This window comes from Macrobrachium rosenbergii, chromosome 16 (assembly GCF_040412425.1).
Source record: "Macrobrachium rosenbergii isolate ZJJX-2024 chromosome 16, ASM4041242v1, whole genome shotgun sequence".
Taxonomy (NCBI): Eukaryota; Metazoa; Arthropoda; class Malacostraca; order Decapoda; family Palaemonidae; genus Macrobrachium; species Macrobrachium rosenbergii.
Window position 1 is genome coordinate 31,287,458 of NC_089756.1, and position 22,773 is coordinate 31,310,230.

The following is a 22,773-nucleotide window of genomic DNA, read 5'->3' on the forward strand; positions in this document are numbered from 1 at the left end:
AAATTCTGGTATGCTATACACATGATCATCAGCATTGTGTAAACGGGCTCATAAAGAACGAGAAACGTGACTTCATGAAACAAACAACAGATTCTGTCGCACTGTACAATGACAGACCATTGATAGTGCTTTATATATATATATATATATATATATATATATATATATATATATGTGTGTGATATATGTGTGTGTGTGTGTGACAGTACAAATTACTTCATTTTAATCAAGTAGATTCTAATATTTTGAAAACTTGTAATAATAATAATAATAATTTTATTTTTAGCACGAGGAATATACAAAGTAGAGGCATTACAACAGATACACACAGACTAGATATACGAGTTAAAGTGATAGAAAAATGATAATGAGCAATATCCATACAGTTGTTGAGGTAGTACTAGTAAAAAATAGCCGCCACTCACCTCATGATCCCTCTCATCACCACCCACGAGGGGGGGGAGGATGTAGGGCCAGGGACTCACGGAGCCTGTTGAACTTCACCAGTCTTCCACTGGAGGCCCTGGGGAGGGGAGGGTAGGGGAGGGGGGGACGTTGGGAGTCTGTCGTCCCCTCGATAGGTCTATGTGGTGTTGCAGGCGCTTCATCGATGATAAGCCATATTAAATATATAAAAATGGCTAAAAACAATTTGCTATGTTTTATAAGAATTATTTTAACAATACTTCTTGTATCACAAAAATGTTACTGAAAGTGAGTATATATAAACTGTGTATAATGTACATAATATAAACAGATTCACACACCACTCAGATACTGCAGTCGAATTCTATCCCCATGCAAGGCGTTCCGATTCATGCACATTCTGTTAAAAATGTTGACCAACTCTAGTGGGCCGTTGGTAGGGAGAGCAGAGCATGCTCTTGTCTCATTCCAAAAGTAAGTTATTAAAATGATTGTGCTAAGCACTGGTAGTCTTATAAACTCTCTAACTTTATACGGTAACATGGACAAGAACAAATTCGAAATGAAGTCAACATGACAAACGGAAACAGGCTGAAATTTACAGCATGAATTCCTCGGTAATATACGCAAGCATTAAAGCATATGTGTATGAATGTGTGGATGTAAATACTGATATGTAAGTGTATATAATATATAATATACTGTATATACTCTGCAGAGCTGGTTAATTACTGAAGCTTATGATAACAAAACTAATAGGCCAAATGAGAGAGAGAGAGAGAGAGAGAGAGAGAGAGAGAGAGAGAGAGAGAGAGAGAGAAGAAAAAAAAAAACCGGCAATATGTTGTCCTTTGTTCGTGTTAAATTGCAAAAACGGTCGGCATTCAAACTGCAAATTACAGAAAATTCTGGTTTCAATGGAAAGGCAAGAAGTTTGTGAGCATTAACTATTCGGCTCATTCTAAAGGTTACAGGGTCGATCTGAGCGTTGACTAAGCTAGGTAAAGAATAAAAATAAGAATAAAAATCAGCTGACGGAAAAGGCAGAAAATTTTGTTGCCACTGCGTTCATTCGTAAAGAATGCTGAGTACTTAAAACGGAAAATGGAACTAAATGACAGATGAACGTTTAAAATGAGATACTTTGCATACGAAAATCTCAAGAGTGTAAAATACGTCTGGGACATTTTCAGTAATTCTAGCATGGATGTAAACATGTTCTTTATGCATAAAGAATCGAGGGAAAACTTGGTGAAAATCTCTAGTCCTGTGATAACAAGTCTTGGCAGAAACAATATTTGACATAATTCACATCTTGTATGCAGTGACTCTGATTTCCATATCTGTTGATCCTGGATACGTCACTCATCAGATGGTATCTGTCCGCGTGAAGCTGTAAGCGTGCCTCCATCTCCCCTCCACCTGTCAAAAGACAAACACAAAATAGTTAAACAAGAATACAGTTCTAGGGTTCCCTTGTTTTCTCTTAGAACGTGGGATCAGGGCTGTAACTGTAATTAGAGTAATGAAAAATAGTGTAATTTGGGCTCTTGTTGTAGAGTTTCTGACTAACAGAATGGAAGTTTGTCTGGTTAACTCCTTAATTACTCTTAGTTTGGGTAGAAAACGTAAAAATGGGGGTAAAGCTAAACAGAATAAAACCAGGGTTTTGTGAGTAAATTATATACAAGCTGAAACTAAATAACGAGACTCGGACGCATTTTCCTGAGATGTAACCGAGTATTGCGCCTGCCTGGGATCTTTCCCAGAAAAAAAGCGGGACGCCATATCTTAAAAGCTAACCATATGATTTTCTTGAAAATGATCTCATCACGTTTCCCACACCCAAATCACCTACGATAGCCCTTAATCCTGACCCAACATAACCTAACCTAACCTAGGGGCATGGCAAAAAAAAAAACCGTGGCTGGTGCAATACTAGAATACATCTCGGGAATATACTCTCGGACCTATAGTCGATGTCAGCTGATCATTAACCGAAATATTGTCTTCCATAAACATTCTGTCAAGGCAACACTGCTGATGATATCGGCTACTGATTGGTTTAATTCCATCTTATTAATGTAAACAAACAGACCTTGATTCCCACCGAAGTACTTATTCATATGTAAGACATGAGATTATATAAAAAAATTCTTAAAAATGCAAAAATGAATGTATTAATAAATACGCCTTTTGAGTTACTGCAGATATCTGGGCCTACAATGACATAAAAAAATACAATTTTGAAATAATAGTAAAAATATACTACGACACAGCCAAAGAAGGCGGCGGTCCCGGGAAGTGGTCTAACTTGGCTTTTATCCCAATGTGGCAGTCCCTGCACTTATTCAAAGTGAAACTTCTCGTTTTAAGTGGGCAATATATACAGCGCTGAATGAACTTCATTTTCTAACAACATCTACACTAAAGATACCGAAATAATTTATGTGAATTAGTGGATGTCCCAAGATTATAACACCATAGGTTCACTCTGGAGAAAAACTTTTCATGTGTTAAAAAACTGGAAACGGTTGTCAACTTATACCTGGTTTCGTGACGAACATAACAATGTAGTCCACGAAAACAGTATATTTGTAACTAGCAGCCGGGGCCTCTTTGGGCCGCCCAATACGTCCTCCGATGACCTGCAAGGAAACAAATGATTATGAGTTAAAACGAGAATGGAGGATAGAGTGGAAATCCTGACAAAGCCCAACACGCCACTATCCCCCCTACGGGGCACATCCTGTAAGAAACCCGCTACGTATAACCGGAACTTCACAGTCTTTGAGCAGAAGATTGCTCCAATACCTTCGTGAGCTTTCATGCCCATATCCTCTCTGAAGAAGGTAAGTTATAAATCCCATCAATAACCCACTTCGTGGTTCGAGTTGTTCCTCACATCTACCTCCTTGCTAGGATCACCCAACTCCTAAATTGCAATTCTACTTTCCTAAAGGATTTTCGCTAACAAATGTTGCAACAGGGGATCTTTCCTAGATAGCGACCCCCAAGGGTTTTAACCCGGTATGTGTCCACCTTTGCGGCGTGTCTAGTACAAGCCCGTTGGGGATGACCGTAAAAACATAAACAAAAGACTGTAAATATCAAAAAAAGAATGACCCCCAAGAAATATTAGTCCTAGATAACGACCACCGAAAACCCTTGGGGTCACTATCTAGGAGAGATTCGGAATTCTTTTAAACAATATAACTCTGCCAGGTTTACTAACCTTATCTAAACTTAACACCGAACAGTTTGGGAAAGCCTTAAGACCTTCATTAAGAGCCTGAACGGCAGAATCAGCTGCTTCATGAAGTCTTCTGTCATTCGGATCAACTTCTTCAGTGTCTTGACAAGAACAAAATTTATCCGGAATCCCGGCGTGTTCACAGGTTCGGTTGAAGGGAACCTCTTGGAACAAACTCTGACCATATTTAGCAGGGGTACTGTTAGAAGAATCAAGAGGTAACAATAATAATAATAATAACCATAATAATAATAATAATAATAATAATAATAATAACTCATGTCCCATCATCATCATCATCATCATCATCATCATCATTTTCAGCACGAGGCCATGTACATGGAATATACAAAGTAGAGGCATTACAATAGATACACACAAACTAGATACAGGAGTTAAACTGATAAAAATGATAATTGGCATTATTCACACAGTTGCTGAGGTACCAGTAGTAGAAAAAAAAATAGTAATTATATTATTGGTAGTGACAGTATTATTATTGAGAATAGTAGTAAAAATGTTAACAGAAAGCATATTATAAATGATAACAATTAAAAACAGATTGCCTACAAACTAATTTCCTGCTAGGGAACTTAGGCGGAATACAGAAGTTAGGTCCAGAGGGCTGCCTAAGATGAATGTCTTCATGTATGCACTCAGTTCTAAACACATGAGTGTAAATTTGAGGCCACTTTATAATAATAACGTTAATATTTAGTTTCCCAATTTATCAAAGAAAAAACTACACTATTTTTCGGTCTTTCTTATTGGCTTCTTTCCTCGGTCAAAATGCTAAATTTAGCAAAGAGAAGGAACACCATATGAGGCGTTCAGCATTAGAACTGCCTTTCGCCACAAAAAAAAAAAAAACGATGTTTGAGTTATAAGCCATCAAAGTTTTGGAAATTCAACCTTCTCTAATTTCTCTGTTTTTCAAGATACGGCGTTGAATTTTGTAAGAGATCAGGTACTTGCAATCAGGAATAGAATAATATGCATAAAAAAATTACAGTTCAACCCCAGCCCCTTTTTCGGGGAAAAAAAGGGGGAATTATTTGTTGATCAGGCGAAAAACGCCATTTTCAGAAATTGGGGCGAGAGGCCCTGCTAATGCTCACCGCCTGATATACATTACTTAAGTACATAATATTTAATCATTTTGATGAGAACAAATAAATCATGCATTATTCAAACGAACTCGGCAACCTAGAATTTTACCCTTTCCTATGGAATGGAATATAGAGTTTAGGGCAAAGGCCAAGCACTGGAACCTATGTGGTCATTCAGCGCTGAAAGGGTAACAGAGAGTAGAAAAGTTTGAAAGATGTAACAAGAGGAAAAGCTCGCAGTTGCACAATGAAATAATTGTTAGAAGGAGGTGGACAGCAAGATGGAAGAAAGAGAATATGAGTGGAGATACGGTTAAAGGAATGAAAGGACCGAAGGGGCGCTGCAATGAGAAAAAACACCAAATGTGTTGCAATGCACATTTACGAGAACCTCAATAAACAAAGTATAACTGTAATGATTATTTACCTTTCCCTTGGATGTGCGTAGTCTCGGCGTAAAATGTCTCGCAGTGTTACGTAAAGGTCGAAGGTCGAGGTCAGACGTCTCTCATTGGTCGACAAATTGTTAAATGCGTCTGGGTACCGATCCTTGAACCAGTCGGGAAGTCTTATCATGACATAGGGCATCCGCTCTTCCAGCAGTCCCGGGTATGTCTTCCTGAATTCTCCGAACCGCAAGCCGTGGTCGCTGAGGAAGAAGAGGACAGAGTTCTCAAGGTAACCCCCGTCGTGCAACTGCCGCAGGTAGTCGACGGAAGGCTCGTCGGCAAGAGCAGCCAAGTCCAGCGACTCGTGGGTCAGACATACAGTCCAATACAGGCCGAAATAAGGTACATCTTTCAAGACCTCGGCCATATCCAAAGATAACTTGTGGATAATTTTGATGGTCCATTTACTACCCTGACAAGGAGGAGCCACAGTAAATGCACCGTTGCCACGGTGGCCTATTATCTCGTCGGAAGCAACGAAGTAAGGCCTAGTGTAATAATCTGTTGGCTCTCGGACAAAGCCGAATTTCTGAAAAGTAAAGGTTCCGATATTTGGAGAGTCTTCGCTGTATATCGTGGCGTACCCATTTTCGGAGAAATTCTTCCAGATAAAAGGGTAGTCGTCAAATTTAGCCTCGTACCACCTCTTTGGCTTGTGGAACTCGTCGAGATCCTCGTGGGTGAGGCCCATGAGCATCGCCACAATGTTTGGGTTGGTGTTGTCACCAACTTTGTTGAAACCTTGAAGGTCGACGGCGCGAAGCTCGTTCTTCAGGTAGTCGAAAGTCTTCGGCATGTGCCTCCGGAGGTTGCCTCTGGAAACAGAGTCCGTTCCCATGATGATTACGTTCAGTTTTTCAGGTCTCTTGCCTCCCGCATCTACCTCTTCCTCGTGTCAATAGAAAAAAAGAAGAGGAAAGTTGTGCGATTTAAAATCATCATTATGAGGGCTATTGCTTTTAATCAATGGAAAACAATAATTAATATACAAAGGATTATTCGCTATAATATAAAGACGCAAAATCTGTGTCATAAATATTGTTGGTAAGCGAGCCATGACGACTTAATTACATTAAGTTATAAATCCAAAAATTTTTGGTGCTTTTGTATGGTATCTAAATTCCAAGACAGCTTACCTCGGCTACTTGACGCTTGAATGTGTAAAACCATTCATTCTTTTACCCAACTATAGCCCCCTAGAGCATACAACTTCCAACCCTTTTCATAATGTAAGAAAACAATGCATGTATTATAGAGGTTTCTCGCAAAAAATATGATTAGTCATACATTTACAGTAATTTGGCATTTATTTCATCATATGATGATCATCTAAAGCTGACATTAACTGTCATGAACTTTCAGTTACAGTGCTACTGTTACTAGCACACATTCTTGTCGTACAGGAGCTCTCACATTAGAGAGCCCACCTACGCCAAGAGCATCCAATGGAAAATGGACTAACTTTTCCATTTGTTAGAGCACGGAAAGTCAAACTTGGTGTATTTTGTTTTTATGAAACTGTGTGATGATATTTGAATATGGAAATGAAACACTTCAGTTGCTGAAAAACACCCAAGAGCAAACGCACCTTGAATCTTTTTGTTTGTTTCTCTGCTCTCCGTGGCTGTATGAAATAATGGACATCCTTGTAGACTGACCACCACGACAAGGAGTCATCACAGGTTACGACAATTGCATCGTCGTAAATGCGCGTCTTGGCGGAGGTGATGGGAACAGCCTCTTTCAAGCTGTGAAAAAACGGTGAAAGAAATCAAAGGTTATTCTACTTTCAACTATCTTCAACTGGTGTTAAATCTACTGAAAAATTCATGCCACTTACGGTTTATATATAAAAATGTAAAATGTTGCGGGTAAAATAAGACCCTTTTCTTGAATGTAAATCTTGGTACATATATTGTTAAAAAAGCTCTTCAGGCATTACGAAAATTACTGTCCTGATCATCAGAGGCAGTGACACTAATTCAACATTTCTACCAGAACAGATTATAGAATTGAACTCAATATAGAATTTAGGTCAAAGGCCAAGCACTGGGACCTATGGAATCATTCAGTGCTGAAACAGAAATTGACAGTAAAAGGTTTGAAAGGTGTAACAGGAGGAAAACCTCAAAGCAGTTGCACGATGAATCAATTTTTAGGAGAGGCTGGAAAGTAAGATTGAAGAAAGAGAATATGAAAGGAGGTACAGTAAAAAGAATGAACGGGGTTGCAGTTAGAGGCCGAAGGCACGCCACAAAGAACCTTAAGTAATGCCTACAGTGCACCTAAGGTTCCTGCTTGATCCCATGAGTACCTGACCATTCTGGTTTGTTGTGATTATGTTGGCCATCTGCTGCCCAGTAGCGGGTGTTCATACTGGGTGTTGGTCAAGGAGATTTTCCATCAGTCCAGTGGTTCTCAATCTTTTTTTAGTGATGGCACCCTAACTAATGTAATCATTACCGTGGCACCCCTTCTTCACCATCCCACCATATCGCATGAATTAACTTCTTAATTAATGAATAAAATTATTATCCATATAAACCAAAAATCAGCACAAATCGTACATGCAGAAACATACTGTACAAACAAAGAGGAGGCATATCAAGAAGAGATTAGATAAACATTATTAGAGTAGAGGCACTGATAAGAATTATAGAAGACTTCACCATGAAACTTTTTTACAAATGTTCATTGAGATGATCTAGCCAAGGCAAAATTCATGACAATCTTGCGGTGTCCCTAGGCACTGTCTGTGGCACCCAGTTTGAGATTACTGATACAACTTTATCTTTGGAAGATGAACTGTCTAAGGGACTTGGGTTAAAATGTATGGTGGGATTACTGATACAACTTTACCTTATGAAGATGAACTGTCTAAGGAACTTGGGTTAAAATGTATGGCGGGATTACTGATACAACTTTACCTTATGAAGATGAACTGTCTAAGGAACTTGGGTTATAACGTATGGCGGGATTACTGATACAACTTTACCTTATGAAGACGAACTGTCTAAGGAACTTGAGTTAAACGTATGGCGGGATTACTGATACAACTTTACATTATGAGAGTGAACTTCCTTCCAAGCAAACTTAAGCTGAAGTGCATGATGGAGTTGCTGATCCAACTTTACCTTACAAAGGTAACTTTGATTGAAATTTTTCACGGGGTTCTTGCTCATTCAGCTGTTATATGTAAATCAATCTGAAGAGACAAAGGCTGCTGAGAACTTTTTGTGGAGTAAGAACAGAAGAAATGGGAGAGAAAAATAGATATGATGATATCGTTTTGGCAACTTTTAGGGAAAGAGACTGACCTGTGTACTTTGGGGTACTTCGACTATCTGAAGAGCATGGGCCAGGATAGTAGATCTGTGAAAAGGTTACAGAATTCCTGGATGAAGAGGGGGATGTGTAAAGTCTTGGTTAGACAAACTGTCATCGGTGGTGTTGGAGCAGAATGGATTTTGTAACTAAGAGCATCCACAGAGAAGAGGAGTAGGACTGCCTAGCAGCTGATGCTCAGGAAATTTCATGTGCAAGGATTCACCCTTGACTGAGCAGTAAAATGATGAATGTGTCATGATGATCTGGCTTCTAAAGGATGTGCGTGGCAATGTCTATTGACAAGTTTTTTCTGGAACCATCCCAGTTTTGGGAAAGCAGCTTGCTGTGAAAAAACTGTTTACACGAAATATACATTTAGTTACTCTGCAGACCGACATTCAACAGATTTACATAATAAACTTACACATATTTATTGTCGCAGTTTATGTCATATTTGTCAGGATTTTGTTCCACCCTCTGAATGGCCTGATAATAGCAGCTTACAGTCGCTTTTGAAGACCCATACAAAGGCAGTCTCTCTTCATAGAACATGAGATTTAACCCTGAGACCTCAGTCAAGGGATCTTTTGTTGAGCAAACTAGCTGCAAAAAAATATGCACTGTATAAATTAGGCATACATCATTCAACCTGTAAAACAATATGAAAATAATATGTTAGGTGTCAGCAGTGTACTATGCAGTCTGATACATTTGCAAAAGATTTGTGAAAGCTTAAATTAAAAGATACGTATTGCTTTAAAAAATTGTGAAAATAGAATCATTCACTAACTACATTTAAATTCTTGAAGCTGAAAGTACAAAAGCACAACTAATATCTATTGTAGGCGTGAAAATGAGTACCAAAGAAAGAGCACTGTGCTTTGGTAAGAGAGTTGACTATTTGCCAAACTAGTTTTGGTTTAAAAGTAATAGTGGTTGCACTGGGTGATTTTCCAGTGCAAAATATGGAAGTAAGTGGAAGATAGAGAGAGAACCAGGGACTGTTCCAATGCATTGTGTATAAGGAGGATCTAATGCGAGACAGACACAATGGTGTTGTAAAATGATCAGCAGAGAGGAAAAGATTTATCAGGGAGTTTTGAGGTGTTGAGGATTAGGACTGGGAACAAGATGATGCAGGGTGCCCTGGGAGACAGGATCGAATGGGATGCTGCTTGGACTAGGCTAAGGAAGTAGCAGAAAGGTTTAATGTGAAGCTAACAAGAATATTTGTGCATGATGCTAATCAATCCCTTGAGTAGGCTTGAGCCACAAAGGAAGAACTATATACTCACTTCTTTTGGTTCTGTTATCCTTTCACGAAACTGCACTATACTGGGGTGATTAGGATCGAAGTCTGGGATGACACAGGTAGGCGTATTGATGAGTGGAGGGGAACCTGAAATCATGATGAACGTCTTTAAATCATGATGTAATGTGAGAATAGAAAAGATAATATTTGCTCAGTAATACTAAAGAATTCCTGAAGCTAAGCATTTGTTTAATTTTGCCCTTACACATTTAACCCTCTTCTCTGTTTTACATGTTGCTTTAAATCTGTTAGTTCTGACACAACTTGGGCTTTTCCTGAATTCTTTTTTTTAATTCTAGCATCACTTGGGCTTTTCCTGAATCTTATTTTAACAGTAAAACTATTTTCAGAGATGCCCCATAAAATATTGTTGCTTTCAGGCACTTTATTCCACCAAGTTTAGATTTATGAACAATAATTAAGTTTTTTTTACAAGAATCCTCTACCACAATTAAAAAATGTAATGCAGTTCTGTGGATAAAACACGGATATATGATAGACAGATTTTTCTGCACAATAAATATGGCAAATAGTTGTTGCTTCATTCATCCTGTAACAGCTGTCAGGCTGAAAGTTTATGGTATGGCAAAGGCATTTTCTTATACCATTTATAGCAGCAAGTTACTTAAACTCTTGTTATGCCTTTTGCAATTCTTTGCTTACACACCTCACACTACCATAAGTAGAGTAGATAAGGGATAAAATCATTATCAGTAAATACTTCAGCAGGACACAGGCTTAGAGCAAGCAGATGTCAGCATAATCTATGGCTTCATGAACAAACTGAAATCCAAAGTAAAATCATACGCAATCAATACTTATAAATACAAAATGTACAAATGGTCTTTGAAAAGCAAAATGTATTCCTGTGGTGATAAATTCCATGGAATGGGTCGACTAAACTGTTGTTGTATGGCCTCTGCTGAGTGGCACTTGGCATTATGTTAATTAAGTTTGCCAATGTCCCTGCATCTACAAAGTTTACTAATAAGAATCTCTTGTCGACCAGCAATGAAATTAGTTTACCCAATGTCAAGGCTGCTTACAAATATTCACCAACTTCTAAATGGTGCCAACAGTGCTTGAATTAACTCTCTCTCGTACAGGTATATTTGTAGTGGCTGCTGACACAGAAGCATTTAGATTCTCCTGTAATTACTGCAAACCGCACTCTAGACATCAAGAAATTTTCTCAGTTTCCACGCCAGAACATTATTCTCAAAGCCATGATGTATAAATATCTTTCTAAGTATTCTTAACAATTCAACTGTACACTGTACACTCCAGTAACCTACTAGCCACTTCATTTTGCATCAACCGTGAGATAATGACTACAAAAGAGAAAGATTCGCCATAGTGTTCAACAACAAATGTCTTTACCAAGTGGATTACGAGCAAAAGCTCTGGCTATCCTGACTGAAACACTTTTGCAAGTTTTTTTTTTTTTAATGAATATAGGCGTTACTAATCTGGTATGAGTTTCTGTTGTCTTCTATGAGAGAAAATTATACTGACTTAATATAAACCAGTAAAATTGAAGGGGGGCTAGAATAATTTTTATGGCTAATGGGTAGGAAAATGTAGCTGTTATTTGCGATTAATAGTGCACCCCACTAAAAATCAACCTTGTGGAAAACCAGACTTAGAGTTTGTGATTAATTACACTCTCCACTATACTGTAAGACCTGGTGGGAAGAGAGAATCAGAGTCGTCAAGTCTTTTCTAAATAGAGACACTACTAACAAACAGCTCCCTGCTGATTGTTGCTGGACATAATTGTTGCTTACGAGATCAAGCTTTAATTCCACTGCCTTTCCAGCTTCAAAGTTTACAAATCAAGAATCTTTTGATTACGCACATTTACGAAGCTTTAAATTACACGTCTATTTCTCAAAAGGGTATCTCGCGCAAATAGTACCGTTAAGGTGCCAGTACTGGCATTTTTATACATCAACTTTTCAGCAACCTTAGTGACCACTAGAGAATATATCCAACGTTCGCATTACAGATTTCAAGAAAAATCGTTTCTGACTTCCACTCCTGCACTTATTAAAATGTAACTCAATCTCAAATCCGTGATACAGAATATACAATTTAGGTCAAAAGCCAAGCACTGGGACCTATGAAGTCATCATCCACTGCTGAAAAGGAAACTGACAGTAAAAAGATTTGAAAGTTGTAACAGGAAAAAACCTCACAGTTGCACTATGATTCAGCTGGTGGGAGGGTGAAGAGTTAAGATGAGAGAGAAATATGAACAGGTACAGTAAGGAATAAGCAGTTTGCAACAATTAACCCCCTACAGGGCAAATCCATGATGAGCAAATATTTTCCATAGTTTTATCTCTCTCTCTCTCAATATCCCCAAGTAGGGGGTTAGTGCACCTCATGTAGCGCACTGTAGGCATTACTTAAGGTTCTGTGCAGGGTGCCTTTGGCCCTAGTTTACCTTTCGTTTCATTTTTACTGTACCTCCCTTCATATTCTGCCCTCCACCTTGCTCACACCCTCTCCTGACAACTGATTCATTGTGCAACACCTTTCAAACTTTTACCGTCAATTTCCGTTCCAGCGCTGACTGACCTCGTAGGCGCCAGTGCTTGGCCTTTGGCCTAAACTCTTCATTCAACCACCTCTCAATATCCAGAATAAAATTTACCATACATTTACCTCGACATCCATACTTGCAGTAGTATTCGTTGCTCCTGTATCCATGGCTTATTATATATGGAGCAAGGAAGAAGACGACCCATAAGAGCCAAAAGAGAGACACGCAGTACAGCTTCTTATATCCTGGGGAAAAAAATAAATTGTAAATCCATGTGAGAGTATTGTAACAGATGATTATCATCAGTATCATTCAAAATGACAATACTTCATTTATATACGTGTGTAATGTATGTGTATATATATGTATATATACAGTATATATATATATAAATATATATATATTTTTTTTATAAATATAAATACATACATATACATACATATATATATATATATATATATAAATATAAATGCATGTATATATATATATATATATATATATATATGTATATATATATATATATATATATATATACAGTTAATATGAATAAGGCTCAGCAGGCTCGCAAAAAACCACTTCCTCCACCCGATTAATCAAGACTATTAATTTCACTTATTGGAAAATATAATTAAAATTTTGACCAATAGTGCTGCGACGCAACATAAACTAAACAATAAGTGCATCATACGCCTACCAGTCTGAACACTTTATCAGCATCGTTGGTGACATTTGATGCAACAACTCAAGCTATATAACACAACAGATTCAATGTGGAAACTACTTAATGGTTCACAATGATAAGTCAATGGTTTTATTTTCAACCTGCAAGTAAAAATCAAAATATTTTCAGACACATTCACAAACTGGGAAATTTGGTGCCCAGACATGAAAAACATCATATCTTGAACATCTGGAAGTTTAACTATATCAGAACAAGGATGAGTAATTAAAAACAATAAAAATAAGTAAAAATGCCAATCGATTTTTCTGTACAGCCGCTACTGCGTATAATCAAGGCCACCGAAAATTTACCTATCTTTCGGTAGTCTCGGTATAATGCTGTATGAGCCGCAGCCCATGAAACTTTAATCACGGTCCGGTGGTGGCCTATCCTAAATCGTTGCCAGAAGCACGATTATGGCTAACTTTAACCTTAAATAAGATTTTGACCTTAAATAAAATAAAAACTACTGAGAGCTTGATGGCTGCAATTTGGTATGTTTGATGATTGCGGGTGGATGATGCCTGCACCAATTTGCAGCCCTCTAGCCTCAGTAGTTTTAAGATCTGAGTGGACAGAAAAGTGGACGGACAGACAAAGCCGGCACAATAGTTTTCTTTTACAGAAAACTAAAAATAATAACTGATAAACCTGTAAATTAGCAGCATACACGCATATATGTACAGTATTCTAGATCTAATGATTTGAATAAAAAAATCGACAGGGGAAAATCCTGTGCCCTTATTTTATTGAGGGAATTATTTTTTTCTGTAATATGATCGGAACAGTTGTAATGTCATGCCTGTTCAACTATCATAACACGACTAGCTGGGAGCGGTTCAAAGGAGTGACATGTCACCACAGGAGTGACACAACAAAGGAGTGAAACCTCAGATATAAATTTCAAAGGAGTGGCAACCATCCAACCAATATTTAAAATATGTTGACAATTCAGTGGTTCTAGTTTTTTAAATAAAATCTTAATCATTTTTATAATTTTTATGATCTTTGGTTACTTTGTCACTTCATCGTTATGTCAATCCTTTAGTACGGTATTTATGTCACTCCTATGAAATGTCACTCCTTTAATACGGTATTTATGTCACTCCTATGAAATGTCATTCCTTTAATACGGTATTTATGTCACTCCTATGAAATGTCACTCCTTTAATATGGTATTAATGTCACTCCTTTGTTATGTCACTCCTATGAAATGTCACTCCTTTAATATGGTATTAATGTCACTCCTTTGTTATGTTACTCCTATGAAATGTCACTCCTTTAATACGATAATTATGTCACTCCTTTGTTATGTCACTCCTATGAAATGTCACTCCTTTAATAGGGTATTTATGTCACTCCTTTGTTATGTTACTCCTATGAAATGTCACTCCTTCGACAAAGGCCCGACTGGGTCACTAGTAATTTCATCTTCCTTACTCTTACACAGCTGAGCATGACTCTTCGATTTATGCAAATATTACAGAATGCATAATGCCAAGAACCACCTTCCACTACCAACGAAAAGCAAAATTAACCTTCACTCCCAAAGGCACGCAAACAGAACCATGAAGAATCGATCACGTAAAAGAAAAAAAAGAAACCAATTTATGTTGATGACACTCCACTATACCTACTTGCACTTGCTGTGGGCAAAGTTCTAGTAGATTTACATACTGTCAGAGTGAGTGACTTGAAGTATACATCGACTATCTTCTTGAGGGCGATACGATGTACGCGTTGAACCAGTCTCTCTGCATTTTATTCGTTTTCTGTATAGAAAACTATTGATACCAGCTTTTCTGTCAGTACGCCTCAGATCTTAACCACTACTGAGGAAGGGCTGCAGGTGGTAAGTTGATCATTTGTCCTCCAATCATCAAACATGCAAATTGCAACCCTAACCTCAGTAGCCGTTTCATGTTAGGGTTGAAATTGTAAAGTCATTGCGTGAAGGATATCTGTTTAAATACAACTTATGAAAAGTGACAAACAGGAGACCGTCCATCGATGGTCCAAATCATAACTGCTACTATTAGGGAATAAAAACCTACCACCACGAACAACTCTATCTCAAAGAGATAAATCTCTGGCAGAAGCAGACATCCACACACACACGAGAACAGTATTCTAGTAAAGGAAGTACATATAGCCTAAAGCATGTTTCACTGATTTTATCACTGCTATAAATATATCTAATATAGCATCTCAAATATTAAGTGCCTGACAAGCTTCAATAATGCAATCCCAACTGGCTCTGGATTTCATCCAGACCGTTTTTCCAATGGTGGAATTAGGAATATACTGACTGACAAAAGTCCTTATATATATATTCACAGACCATGGACTAAACAATAGCTGGAACATCTGTGAATATGAGGTCTAACCTATTACCAGAAATGTGAGTGGGTTCCTCAATTAGCTGGACAAAATCGGAGGATACACAGAACTCAGGAGCAGACCGGCCATGTTGATCTGTGGAATTTGAATTTAGCCACTAGCTGTGCTTTGCATTACAGTCTCCACAAACAATGAATGAAGCTTTCGAATCCTATGACTGAGCCATAATAATCCTTTCGAAAAGAATTGTCGACATTTGGGCTGCGGTAAACACCAAATACGTGAACATTGTAGAACTTACTGAAAATTCTAAAACAAGGAACTTCATGACAACTACACTCCAAATTTTTCTTATTATAAATTGGGATAAGGCAGACATACCGGAATGATCAGTAGAAGTTTGAAAATGTTTGTGAGAGGAAAAGGTTGAAAGTGACTGTGACCAGAAATCAGGTTATGAGATTCAAAGGAAAACAAGAAGATGGTGTAAAGAATGTTAATATGAATGGTAGAAGAATGAAGCAGTTGAATCGGATGGGCTTTTAAGAGTAAATGTACCAGATGATGGTAATATGGAAGAGGCTAGTCACAGAGTAAATAAATAAAGTCAAAATGGCGTATGTAAAGGATTTAGAGCAAAGCAGTTGTCTATGGAAACCAAAGTTAAAAGTTATTTAAGGACTTACGAGCAAACTTCATGGAACTGGAGGTTGGATTTATATGAAAGGAAAGAAATGAAGCTACCATGATAAATTGATTACACAGTAAATGTGGAGTAAGAAGGTTGGAAAAGGTAAGAAATATGGAGACCTGTTCAAGAAAAGTAAAAAGACTAGCGCAGGTGAAAAGGTGCATCTGAGTTTTGAGATAGTCCGGTCATGTGGAGAGAATGGAAGAAAACAGGTAAGTGAGTAGATTGTTAATCTCAAGTGCTAGCATAAAGCAGGGGAAGAAAACCTACAAAGCGCAAAAAAGCCTCAGTGTTCGGGAAGCGAGAAAGTGCATTTAAGATGAAGCTGCATGACATAGTGTGTATACAGCATGCTTTGACGAACTGCTGAATGATGGCTTGAAAATTTCCAAGAAAAATCTGTCCGTTTTATACATACCTCTTCTTGCCATTACTCCCTTGTTCCCGAAATTTACGGACCTCAGAGAGGAAGGCTAGTCTAGGGAAAATAAGTTTCAGTCAAGTGCACCTGCAAATAAAGCCACAACAATATTAATACTATAGAAATACTTCTGTTCAAATTAAAAGTTGCACTGGATATTCGCTTTACATAGTATAAGTAAAAAGAATTTGTATAACACCATAATTGTTAGATTAAATGTATACATCTATGGTATTGTACTGGTAACTGCAATTTCACCTGTAAGAATGTATGTCTATACACTGTATATAAATATATCTGGCATTTTTTAAGTTTTAAATACTAAACTGAGAAACTTGTATTCATGAACAGTATAAAATAAAATATTTGTAATACATGTACTGTTTCTGGTTTGTGACATACAAATACACATTATTATAGCATTTAACAGTCGGCCGGTTGATTTCGGCAATAAGTGCGCTTTCCATTTAGACAAAATCGTCTATACATAAAATCAATAACCCCTTGGCCGCTAAAGTGCTTTAAACCAATGAATCGATCTATTACTCCTCCATAACAAGATAGGATTTGGAACCTCTGTTAAAACTGACGCTTGATCCCTTCAACTGGTACTAAGTCTGCCATAAGTTCAATTAGGCAAGTACCTGGTTTACCTGGTTTATAAACAATATTCTTCATTGATCATTCCTATACAGATTAGTGGTTAAGACAGTATTAACATACAGAAAAAAATAAAAAATGCGCAGAAGTTTCTTCAGCGCAGTCGAGTTTTCTGTACAACGCATAATCAAGGCCAACGAAAATAGAGCTATCTTTCGGTGATCCCGGCATAATGCTGTATGAGCTGCGGCCCATGAATCCTTAACCACAGTCCGGTGGTGGCCTATCCTACATCGTTGCCAGATACACGATTATTACTAACTTTAACCTTAAAATAAAAACTACTGAGGCTAGAGGGCTGCAATTCGGTATGTTTGATGACTGGAGGGTGGATGACCAATATACCAATTTGCAGCCCTCTAGCCTCAGTAGCTTTTAAGATGAGGGCGGACAGAAAAAGTGCTGACGGACAGACAAAGCTGGCACAATAGGTTTTCTTTTACAGAAAACTGAAAATAGACAAGAAAATCTGTTCAAGAGTACATTTTGGGAAAAAGATGCGCACGAATAAGACTGCGGTACCATCAAAAGATTTCAGGAAACTAGATACATCCGGAAGACGCAGTTTATTTTATGATCTTATTGAACGATAAGTGTATAACATGAGTTTATAGAGTGAAGTGAACTGAAGTGAACATAGAATTTAGGCCAAAGGCCAAGCACTGGGACCGCTGAGGTCATTCAGCGCTGAAAATGAAATTGCCAGTAAAAGGTTTGAAAGGTGTAACAGGATGAAAACCTCGCAGTTGCAATATGAATCAATTGTTAGGAGAGAGTGGAAAGTAACAGGGAAGGAAGAGAATATGAAAGGAGGTACGGTAAAAGGAACGAAAGGGGTTGTAGCAGCTAGGGGCCGAAGGCACGCTGCAAAGAACCTTAAGTAATGCCTACAGTGCACCTCATGTCGGAAATATGAGCATGAAACTAAATACTGGCTAGAAAAAAGGAAAATGTCTTTACATAAAGCAGGACAGAAACTTTTCTCCAGGTTTAATGCCATAGATTTTGTTTCCAAAAAGCGTGTGTACAAGGGGAGGGGTTTCCATTCCTGTAACTCTGACTGGCCTCTGGGTTTGTCCTCTGTCAACACCTAGTGTCCAGCAGCCTTCATCCAGCCCTAAACGCTGTTGCGTTCTTACCGCCGAATATCTGAGGACCCACTGAATATAACAAGTGGTTCTCAATCAGGGGAATTCCCTCCCCGTCGAGGAGAGGACGGAAGGAGAAATGTTAAAGAAAATTGTGAAAAATTACTGAATATTCTTAAAATCATTTGGAACTAAACTTCCAACTTTTGTATTTTTTCTGTTATCTGGTAAATACGTTTCGCACGGTTGTTGTTAAGAGAGACTCAAGAATGAAAGAATGGCGTTGTGAGAAGTGTCAGTAAAATGTATAATAGAGCAATATATATATATATATATATATATATATATATAATATATATATATATATATAATTCAAATATAATTTAAAAAAAATAATGCAAAAAAAAAGTGTGGATAAACAACTTCATCTTTTACTTACTCGTTAGCATGTTGTGCATGTTTTTTTTTTTTGCATTTTGTACAATCTTTGACAATCAGGGCAGTAATGGAATTCAAGATAAGAGAGTCTATTGCGGCAACTTTTCCTCAATTCCAGATTAAGCACAATATACCGTATAAACATTAAAGTGATAAGTTACGCTTTTTGTTTGATATGTCCTACATTTTAACCCCAGTTCTTTTGACATATTTCTTTGATATATATATATATATATATATATATATATATATATATATATATATATATAGAGAGAGAGAGATAATTTATATTTGTATATATATGTATATATATAAAACATATATTATATATTATGTAATATAAAATATATATATAACATATATATATATATATATATATATATATATATATATATATATATATATATATATATATATATATATATATATATAATGTTTAGACCTGCCAGTGGTACTAACTGTCCGTGGTCATATACAAAAAGGCTGTTTTTATTTCAGAATGACATATATCTACATGAAAAATTTCTCACTTCCAAGTGTATTCATATTTTGTTCGACGTCTATAACAAGAGAGTCTATTTCTTTTCTTTAATTATGTTGTGTGTGTGTAACCAACCCTCTCGCCTCTTTATTTGTCAGTGTGTTCCTGTGTAACCCTTTCCTAAGGCTCAAATCAGCACCGAGCAATTAAACAGTTGCCTGCCATGGCGATCTGTATCACTGTCGATATTTCGTTATTGTCGGCCAACTTATCGCCATATGCTGGTACTTTTTGCATAACCGAAATAACGAAACAAGTTAAATCCCCAGTACACCCTACACTCCTGCTCGTTCAACACCGACGACGACGGCTAAAGGCTGATTCACATTATACCATCACGTCACCGTCCCATCAGCCGTGCCTTGTATTCACACTATCCATCACAGTCCCGTTCAGTTCGTGCCAAACCTCAGCGACTCACAGATTTAGCGTTAAGAAACTTGCATAAGCAACGTCACGTCACGTCAAAATAGTCTTTCAAGGGAAACGTGTCGTGATGTGACGGTGGATGCCATGCGCTTGATGGTGACGTGGCGTGGTGGTCTGAACAAGTCCATTTGATTACATGTAAGAAATTCAAACGTACTTTGACGTGACGTGATGTGTCGGTGACGTGATGTGTCGGTGACGTGATGTTATAATGTGAATCAGCCTTAACTCATGGCTAAAGTAAAATATGGTTTCATTCAAATCAACCTTATATACATATTTATTTATTCGTGGTTTATTACAAGGACCACATTACAAATAAGAGGCTAGGAAAATGACTTTCATGGGATGAATTCACGCCAGATTTGTTGATTCTCTTGGTCCCATTAAAAACGAATCAAACCCATATACAGTTGCATAGTTGAGTACTCACTCGACGAAGGACCACCAACCACTACCTCGTTAGTGAACTGCCACTATATTTACTCTACTGATAAGTCTCTTGTAAACTGATGAATAATAGAATGAAGTTTGCAACTGGAATTCATAACAGGTCGATATAACATGACTCATCTTGCTGGAGCAGGGGAAATATACGAATATATGGGAAATATATGAAACATTGTTTGCAACAGACGGGAAATCAGGCACTAAAACAAGCTTTACAAACTGGGGAAACTCGACAAGAATACTACTGTTTCATGATTCATCCGAAGATCCAATTTCCACGTAGGATTAAGGTGGCATGGTCCCCTACCAGTCCCCACAACAGTATTACCTTCCTCATATCAACATATCCTCGAGTCTGGGGTTGTTTATCATTTGCAAGACCGGCAATGGCTCACTCTGTTACGTAAACTGGTTTACATATTTTCATACGTGCAGACTGAAGCATAAGAAGTCCCAGTCCTACCTGACACGCGCGTACGTGCGTGTGAATATTCCACTAAAAATACCCGAGATTTCAAGCCAAACAAGTAAGCAATACATACATATATAAGAACGCTGTACTGCTAACGAACTTATAATCACCGTATGAAATGTACTTCATCAGTGTTTCCCTTATTCGCAATGTTTTCCACTGATTTTTAAACATTAGTTTCAACTGATCTAAAAACAAAATTCAATACCTGTCCACTTTCAATCGTAACCACCATTCTCTGGAAAGCATCAGCATGTGACACACTTACTTGAAGTACGAGCTGGTGACACAGAGGGGCGAAATGGCCGAGAACGCCCGGTGGGAGCAAAATCCAACGCTAGACTGACTTGGCTTTGCAGGCGGTTACTGTTTGTCAAAGCGTACCCGTGCCCGGGATCACTAGTTACTCGTTGATAAAAAAGGTAGTGGTAAAGAGATAAGAAACATTATTCACATGATAAACTTTAGACGATAAAATTAAGCGTCTTAGGAAATCGAAGCGCGTAAAGAAACGAGGTCTTCAGCACAGGAACAATTACAGCTCAGCTCACTTCTCACAGCCTGGCCCACAGAATGGTCATCTGGGCTATGGGCGGAACTTGTAGCCGCAAGTCGACCATCTCTCCCTTGCATTATTTTGGCATTAAATTGTGTTTTACATCCTAAAATTTGACAGTTACTTTAGCTGCTTCTCTCTCTCTCTCTCTCTCTCTCTCTCTCTCAAAAGATTTCCTGCACTTACCACTTGCTATAGCCCTGCGCACACCTGAGGATGTATACAGCAGAGGATACAGCTTCTCTCTGTTCTGTTGGTTCAAAGTTTATACGGAAAAGGTGGAAGAAGAAACATACAAAATCAGGCGTTTCCGTGACGGCTGAAGTAGAAATTTATGAAATAACATGCTAAGGGAATTTTAGGTACACTTACATTTATTTATATGCCTTACTGACCGGGTGGCAAATCCCCGAGATGTATGCTAGTGTTGCACCAGCCCCGGTTATTTTTGACATGACCCTGGTAGGTTAGCTTAGGTTAAAACTAACAAGCAATTTGGGTGCGGGAAACTAACGAGATTATTTTCAAGAAAATTCTATGGTTAGTTTTTAATATACGGCGTCCCGCTTTTTTCAGGGAAAGGTCTCGGTAATCGGTTACATCTAAGGAAAATGCGACCGGGTGAACAGATAATATTCGGGTAAGCTTTCAGGTACTTGGTATCACAAGGGTATTCTACATCTGTGGGCAAATAAGTTCACTGGTTTCAGGGGATGAATTTTGTTTTCACACGAATGACTGCCTATTACAGTTCATAATAATAATAAAAGTACTATGGAGTCATTTAAGAATATTATGTGATATGCATATCTAAAAACCAGATATACTTCATTTATGTCAAGGAATATGAATGAATAAGGTTTAACAGATATGTTTAACAGATCAATAATTAAGTATATATATATATATATATATATATAAACATATATATAAATAGATATATATACTATATATATATATATATATATATATATATATATATATATATATATATATATATATATACACTTAAAAGATCAGTCTATATATATATACATAAAAAGTATTCAGCAAAGAACATACAGTATAAAATGTACATTAATCTAATGCCACACGTAAGACATTTGTCTATCACTTTGCTTTCAGTAATAAACTTGGATATATTATCGGCAAGATAAGATGGCGTTAGATTACGAACATCTTATTTTTCCTCTCGAATATCAGCTTACTTTGAAACTTTCCCCTTCGCCTTGCACTTCCAGTTTACGTGAGATACATACAGGACTTTGTATTAGAAAAAACTCGTTAACGCCTAGAGTCAGTGCTCTACAAGACTTGGAATTACACTGCAATTACATTTCTTAGCGATTGTTCGATGGTTTCCTGGATTACAAAGTAATTCGTCAGTTGTCTTTCTAAGGAACACATGTACCGTATTTTTATTCAGCTGGCTGAAGAGGGCCGTTGTGCAAACGGTCGAAAGGTCCCCCTTTTTTTTTTTACCCCCCTTTTTTTTGTATTTTGGAAATACAATCGTTCATGTACATTATTGTGGCTCTTACT

At 37.5% G+C, this 22,773-nt stretch overlaps 1 protein-coding gene across 1 annotated transcript; it reads right to left on the reverse strand.

The window, feature by feature from the left end:
- Nucleotides 1-659: 659 nt before the first annotated feature.
- On the reverse strand, nt 660-21,224 carry LOC136847268 (uncharacterized). The gene is made up of 10 exons (XM_067118794.1): nt 20,944-21,224; nt 16,595-16,684; nt 12,547-12,669; nt 9,860-9,963; nt 8,989-9,167; nt 6,826-6,985; nt 5,216-6,126; nt 3,662-3,878; nt 2,975-3,074; nt 660-1,848 (listed from the first exon to the last, which is right to left on the reverse strand). The coding sequence occupies exons 2-10, from the start codon at nt 16,605-16,607 to the stop codon at nt 1,688-1,690; spliced, it is 1,968 nt and encodes a 655-aa protein (XP_066974895.1). The 5' UTR covers nt 16,608-16,684; nt 20,944-21,224; the 3' UTR covers nt 660-1,687.
- Between the last annotated feature and the right edge of the window lie 1,549 nt (nt 21,225-22,773).

Bases quoted from the DNA above. Each gene is read 5' to 3' on its own strand.
- LOC136847268 (XM_067118794.1), bottom strand. The intron at 6,986-8,988 runs GTAAGTTTATTA...GTTTTTTCACAG, and splicing joins AACTGCGACAATAAATATGT to CTTGAAAGAGGCTGTTCCCA. The intron at 3,879-5,215 runs GTAAATAATCAT...TTCTTCTAACAG, and splicing joins TACGCACATCCAAGGGAAAG to TACCCCTGCTAAATATGGTC.